At 38.5% G+C, this 6,729-nt stretch overlaps 1 protein-coding gene across 1 annotated transcript; it reads left to right on the forward strand.

Moving 5' to 3' along the window:
* The first annotated feature begins 816 nt into the window (after positions 1 to 816).
* Positions 817 to 3,845, forward strand: LOC115691164 (uncharacterized). The gene is made up of 5 exons (XM_030617734.2): positions 817 to 1,178; positions 1,802 to 1,906; positions 2,598 to 2,853; positions 3,008 to 3,085; positions 3,391 to 3,845. Exons 1-5 carry the CDS (start codon positions 1,140 to 1,142, stop codon positions 3,525 to 3,527), a joined length of 615 nt encoding a protein of 204 aa, XP_030473594.1. The 5' UTR covers positions 817 to 1,139; the 3' UTR covers positions 3,528 to 3,845.
* The last annotated feature ends 2,884 nt before the right edge of the window (positions 3,846 to 6,729 follow it).

A 6,729-nucleotide genomic window follows, 5' to 3' on the forward strand; every position in this document is an offset into this window, starting at 1 on the left:
ATATATTATATATGATTATAAATTAATCTACTTTACACCTTTTTGTATCCTATAGTTTATTAAAAGAATCGCAATCTCGTGAATTTTATCGCACTTATTTTATCTTATAACGTTTGCATTAGCATTAATTTAGGTAATAACTTATGGTAGCTCCGTGAATAATGGATCTTCGAAATTATGGATTTACTTTGTACTCGTGTATCACATAATCTCATAATGGCAATTTGGTCGTGATGTATTGCTGTTTAAGCTCGTGTTGCACGTTTAGGTAATTAACCTCTCTTTTGGCGAATGAAAGTCCAAGAACAGCAAAATGGTGAGTATAAAGGGGCTGCCTGTGTATCGTAAGGTCATGAGTTTTTCGATTTCCGTAATGAGTGAACCTTTAAATGGCTCGTGCTCCATTGTCATTTAATTGCAGCACATGGAGTTCTTGGTTATTAACGTCTTAGTTTAGCTGCGATAACAATCACGCCAACTTTAGACTTTTGCTTTGCAGGTGGCGTAAAGTAATTATGACTCAATTTAAACATTCTGTAGCTGGTGTGAGAGCCTTATATTAATGCCCAAAAAGGGCCGGTCCCCACCCACCTTTTTTAATCTATGAAACGGCGGTACAAGAAAAATGAAATTCCGAGTACATTTCTAATTAGCTAAATCAAATTAAAAAAAAAAAACACGAGATTTCATTCATCCTACTCTCTTTCACCAATGCTTAGATTAACTGTTTGTTATAAAATCGCTTAAAACGTATTAATCGAGCTGCCAAAAACGGAACCATTAAAATTGAGAGAGAAAAGGCGGTCCCTCTCCCCGTTGGGCGCGAAAGAGAGAGAGAGAGGTCGAGAGAGATCGCCACCAACTCCCGTCCTGAACTACTCTTTGCCGCCTGCACTGCAACTGCAACTGCACCTGCAACCGCATCTCTCCCTTGAAGCACTCGAATTCACCCTCCGCCCTCCATTTGAATCTCCTCCGGCAGCACGACATTCGTTCGACCCATAAGCCATTCAACCGAAAGAAGCTATCCTGGCAACACCAAGTTGCTGAATTCCTTCGTCGTGGCAACAAGATCCAACCTCTCGTCTCTCTCTCCCTCTCTCTCTGGGCTCAGCTGTTGGCTCCGGAATCACCATCCCATGGCAACTGCTGAGAATGCTGACGAACCCATCTCCACCGTAAGCTTTCATATTCTCGTACGGTCTCCTTCATGTTGGCGGTTCTTTTGGGGGGTTAATAATAATAAGTCGAGTATACATGTTGCATGCCGTGCGACATCTTCGGATTCTTTGCCTATCGAGCTCAAGCGATTCGTTCGGTTGGGAAAGATTGAATTTTGCTGCTGGGTCTTGTGTCATTGCTGCAAAATGTTTGTGGTGTCGCCCACATGCTCGATGGAATGTCCATGTGAGTTTTCGGTTCTGATTTTCCTATCAGTTGCACGAGAATCCTCAGCAGCGGTGGTAGGTAAAGTGTTTACTCGGATTAATTAGCTTATACTTTGAGTGGGGAAGAGAAAAGCTTAAGCCGATCATCCACTGTTGAGACATGTAATTCATTCTTCGTGACTTGGAGAAACTCTTACTGATCAGCTGCTGGATGTGGGAGTTTGATGCGCCTGTTGAGACAATAGGTTGCATTGGAGCAACACCTGAGGGCGCAAACTACAAATGGGTCAAAATAACTTAACGAGGACGAGCCTCGTGTGTTTATGTGTTATCATCACATGCTCAAGTTGTTTGATTGATGACACTAGATCGACACATTTGTATGGGCTAACGTACTCCTTTTTGATGGTCAGGGTTCTCCAAAGTTGGCGGGAACAGTCAACTGGGGTACAGCAACTGTTGTTGGAGTGTTTGCTGGCATGTTATATGGAGGTAGCAAGGAGGCAGCTGCTTCTGTTGTAAGTTTTCATTAACAAGAGATGTCCATAGTACATCTTCTCTAGTCAACCTACAACTGTGTTTATCAGTTCTGTCGGCCTGGCTTTACTGATTACATGGTAATAGGGACATCTCCGTTATGCTCTTCAAAATCATATTTTCTTCAGTGTTGGAGATTGTTATTCTTGAATAAGCCATTTGGTGGGACACGTTTTCCTCTTTGTTTAAGAATGATGAGGTGATCAACGAAACAGTAATGAAGTGAAGGCATGGAATCACCATTAATTCAGCAAGAAATATTTGTTGTCTGATAATTGTTAAGCATTGTTTCCAAAGTTCATTCCAGAATAGTCAGTACGCCTATATTCCAGAACAGTCAGTACCCCTCAGGTAAGAGAACATGGAAATAAAGTGACTTTTGCACTTACATTCCGTCATTTTTTGGCCGATAAGAATGATGACCTCATTTAGTTTCAATTTCATCCTTACGTAGTCTCCAAATGATGCAGAGTGTATTCTTTGACTAGAATTTCACTGCTCCAACCTGTGTTGTACTTCCTGTTTCACATGCTTTTCCCCCCCTTCTTTGTCAACCATTTTGAATTTAGGTAAACTGAGACCCTTCCATAGATAATTCATGACATGACATTTGGTTCAGCTTAATTCTATCACACACTAGTGGTGGTAAAAGACTTTGCTATGTTTTGGCAGAGCAAGGATGCTGAAGTGATGTTGAAACTTGGGAGCACACCCGACAAGCGTGAGCAGTATCGACTAATGAGGGATGCAATGGAGAAAAGGTTTATTCGAGTTACACGTGGCTCCATCATTGGTGGAGTGCGCCTCGGGGTGTTTACTGCTGCATTTTATGGGCTGCAAAATCTGCTAGCTGAGAAACGAGGAGTTCAGGATGTTTTTAACATAGCTGGAGCTGGTTCGGCCACTGCCGCAACCTTTGGTTTGATCTGTAAGGCATTACTTCCCATCCTTGAGATATTTTGCATATTCACTTTTGTGGAGTGGCCTGCTAAGTCAATGTATCACAATTTTGGACTGATACTGTTAAATAACTGATCCTAAATGGAAAAATAGTTACTTTCCTTAACTTTAGTCTGTGTTAGTACCAGGATCACTAAAGTGGCGTGCAAGGAATGTCGCTCTTGGTGCAACTCTTGGAGCTGCAGTTTGCCTTCCTCTTGGTAAGTATGAGACTGGGACCGTGTCAGAAAAACTTCAATAAAAGCTTTATTGTATTCTGAGTTTATCAAGTTGAAATTAGTGAGTTAAGAAACAAGATATCCAAGGGGGTTTGCACGATAGAATATCTTAGCAGAATGATCTCAAAATTTTGCTGATTTGTTAATCAGTCTGTAGGTCTTACAACACTGCTTCTTGTCACACGGCTCAAACTGAAACTTGACATGAAAATGTGAAAAAAGACCAGACTCTGTTCTTTTTTTCCTGACACAACATCCTATTTGGGGTACCATGTTCTTCTTTGCAGGTTGGCTCCATTTGAAGCTAGTGGAGAAAGCAAATGAAGGGAGTCTGGCTGCTTCCCGTGATATGTATCAAAGGGGAGAAGCAAGGAGTGGTGTCGGCGCTGCAATTGAGAGGCTTGAAGAGAACTTGAGCAAATAAACTAACCACAGCTCCTGAGTTTGTCAATAGCCTCTTTCCAAGCCTTGTTGTTTGTGGTCACCCGTTCAGAAGATGGCCAAGCCCAAAAACAGGGAAGTGAATAATAAAGAGGGAGAGGTAGCTAGACAGAAAAGGAATTAATGCTTGTTTTCAGGTTGTGCAGAAAGATCCCTTTAAGGTACAATAGTCGTTTTCTGAGCTCTGTTTGTTTCTCCATATATCATTATCCAATTTTGTGTGTTCGTGTCCGATCTGTCTCTAACCATGTGTGGGAGGACGAACATACCCTGTTTCGGAACTTATTCATATTTTCGAAAACTACCGTTCTCGATTATGTCAAAATAATTTCACGCGCACCCTTTTACATTATGGTGTTACAATTACAGTCGGAAAAGAAAAGAAACTAATCTCCAACAGGTGACAATTACACTTACATCCCTTATATTCTACGTACAATGATGGCAGTGCCATACCCTTCTAGGCATAGCATCTTTGCCGATTCCGACAAATATGGCCTACGATCTCAGCTTCCTCAAATTGGAACAGGAACATTACTGGAAGTCGATGTTAAGAATGTGATTAGTTTTTTCCCATGGCTCGCACCCGAACTAGCCGTGACAAATCACTCCAAGTTCCAATGGCCCGGTACACCAAAAAAAGATTTACATCAAAACATTTTGACAGTGATAAAAAATATTAATAATAAGGACAAAAACAATGACCAAAAACGAAGAGACAACACTATAAAGAAAGAGATGCCCATTGAAATCAAAATAATGAGGATATTAGAAAAGAAACACGTGTGTGCGTGTATATATACAACTAAAATGATCCTTATTCCATGTAAACTGTAATGAATCAAGTTACAACACCATCTTTCTTTCTCTACTTTTAGATAATAGGTTTCCTCCCTAATTTTGTAGGAGGATTCCATGGAAAACAAACATCAAATTTTTTGGTTGCTTCATCAAACCTACAAGGACCATTTGGCGAGATCTGCCAAGTATACTCCTCGCAAAAATATTGATCCCTGTTTTACACATATATATCGAACCACTTTAATTGACTCGGCCATGCAAAGTTTCAGAAGAAGCTAGTCCTCCCAAAGAAATTGAAATTGAACGAGAATCCCCAATTGTGTGTTGTTGTTATATAATGGATTCCGAGATCGTCGTCCTTGAATTTGCAATGAACTTCTTGAGTAATCCGGCCAGCAAATTATTCTGGATCTCAACATGTACCTTGCACTAGAAATCTCCTACACAACTAATTAGCAACAAAGAACAAATGAACACGAGCTTAGCTGATGAATTCATCATCTCGGCAAATCATTGCTTCGATATCAACATCATGAAGCTATTTAAGGATGAAGAATGGATCATATCAGACTCGCCCAGGTTGTCACAACCATAATTGCCTTTTTCATATTTGTTCCTTTTTACTTTTGGATGAAAATTGTGATATTGCTTTTTTTTTTGCCCTTTTTCACGTTTATCGAAGTTTCCTTTTTTGCACACGCCATGCATTCACTCATCTATGGAAAAGAATTCCAATACCACCTCTCTTTTTTTTTTTTTCCTTCTTTTACTTTTAGATAATAATTGCCACATAAGATCAGCTACAATTCAAATATAATATCTTATGTATAGCATAATTAAAGGAAAGAAACAAATACCACTTCGTGATAGCTAGTGTTTAGAAAAGGAAACAATTACACTTTGCAATGCCTCGCACTCACTAATTTTTTTTAACTAAGCTATACTAAAAATTATACTCCAATTTTGTCCATAAACCTACTGTTTTTTGATCTAGTAACTTGTGCTGACTTTCGTTGTGAGACACAACTGGATAGTAGAAATAGCCTTTTCATCCAATTCTTCCCGGGTTTCATCTAATGTGCTTTTCGGTTTCTTCGCTTTCCCAAATAGAGTTTGTATTCAGACCTGTTATGTAAGAACAACCAACATACGAACTTGCCGTAGATTGAAACTGCAGCTTCCATCAAACTTCTCAATATCAAATTTCATTATTGAACTTGAATCCATAACTAGATGATCGAAAAACCCTATGGCTTTGATACTAGATTGTTATGACCAATGCGGAACCTACAACAAAATTAAAATTTGACAAGAATAAAAAAAGCACACAAATTTACGTGAAAACCCGTGGAAAGACCACAGGGAGAGGAAGCAAAATCCACTATAGAAATTCATAGATTTTGCTTCAATCCATAGGTATGTACCTATCAACTGAATTGCTTCAATCGATAGGTATGTATACACTTGTAGATTTGTTATTCAATCGAAAGATTTGCTTGCAGTACAAGTGATTAATAGTTCACCTTATAGATACATATTGCTAGGGCCACGAATCTAATCGAATCGTACAATTCTGATATCAATGAAAGTCATCTATATTGAAACAAGCAAACATATGAGTAAAGAAGATTAAAGCTCGGATGGATGCCTTATAGAAGTTCAATCACCACATTATCTCTTTAAACTGAAGAAGATAGCCTCATAACGTTTAAGTACAGTAATTTAACAATTTTTACAATTTGCCTTTCGTTGGCAAAATTTTTTCACTAATTTTATGAATTCAATTAACGTCGTACAACAAATTTTCTATATCGTACATTGTAATAAAATCCTTAACAATAAGTGTAGTTAATTAATAGACACCAACAAATTATTTATAGAGAATCTATGAACTTTCAAAATAAGAACAGGTTTAAAATCATGAAAGAAAGTATGTGTTGCAATTTTACCATCCAGTCAGCTGTACAGCCTGTACTTATCCGTTGACAAAAAAAAAATTTATTTATCCAAACGAATATCGGTTCCGAATCTTGAGCTGCCATTCACTTTCTTTACAGGGTAATCAACTCTCTAGAATGTTTAAATTTTTGGTCTTAGTCACTAGCTAAATAAGAATCGTGTATACAAGAAAACTTTCCATTTACTTTATGTTTTAGATGCTGGTATTTGGTTTCGGCGAAAACATGCATGGCAAAGTTAATTTAAAATCTTCTGACCAAAAAAAAAAAATGCATTTCTTGTATCTCCAAAACATTATTCGTGCAATTTAACAAGAAGCGCATAGAAAGGTGGAAGAGGGCTCATCGCAATTCCCTTGTACTGTATCCAAAGAAAACTTTGGTTCTGACGCTCTTTGGTTCTGGAACATAAACGTCCGATCTCCT

The sequence above is a fragment of the Syzygium oleosum genome, unplaced genomic scaffold, assembly GCF_021117445.2.
Source record: "Syzygium oleosum isolate NSW1041296 unplaced genomic scaffold, Sole_v2.1 Sole_v2.53, whole genome shotgun sequence".
NCBI lineage: Eukaryota > Viridiplantae > Streptophyta > Magnoliopsida > Myrtales > Myrtaceae > Syzygium > Syzygium oleosum.

Coding starts and splice junctions, on each gene's coding strand:
- LOC115691164 (XM_030617734.2), top strand. CDS start 1,140: ATGGCAACTGCTGAGAATGCTGACGAACCCATCTCCACC. Junction 1,907..2,597: donor AGGAGGCAGCTGCTTCTGTT/GTAAGTTTTCAT, acceptor ATGTTTTGGCAG/AGCAAGGATGCTGAAGTGAT. Junction 2,854..3,007: donor CGCAACCTTTGGTTTGATCT/GTAAGGCATTAC, acceptor AGTCTGTGTTAG/TACCAGGATCACTAAAGTGG.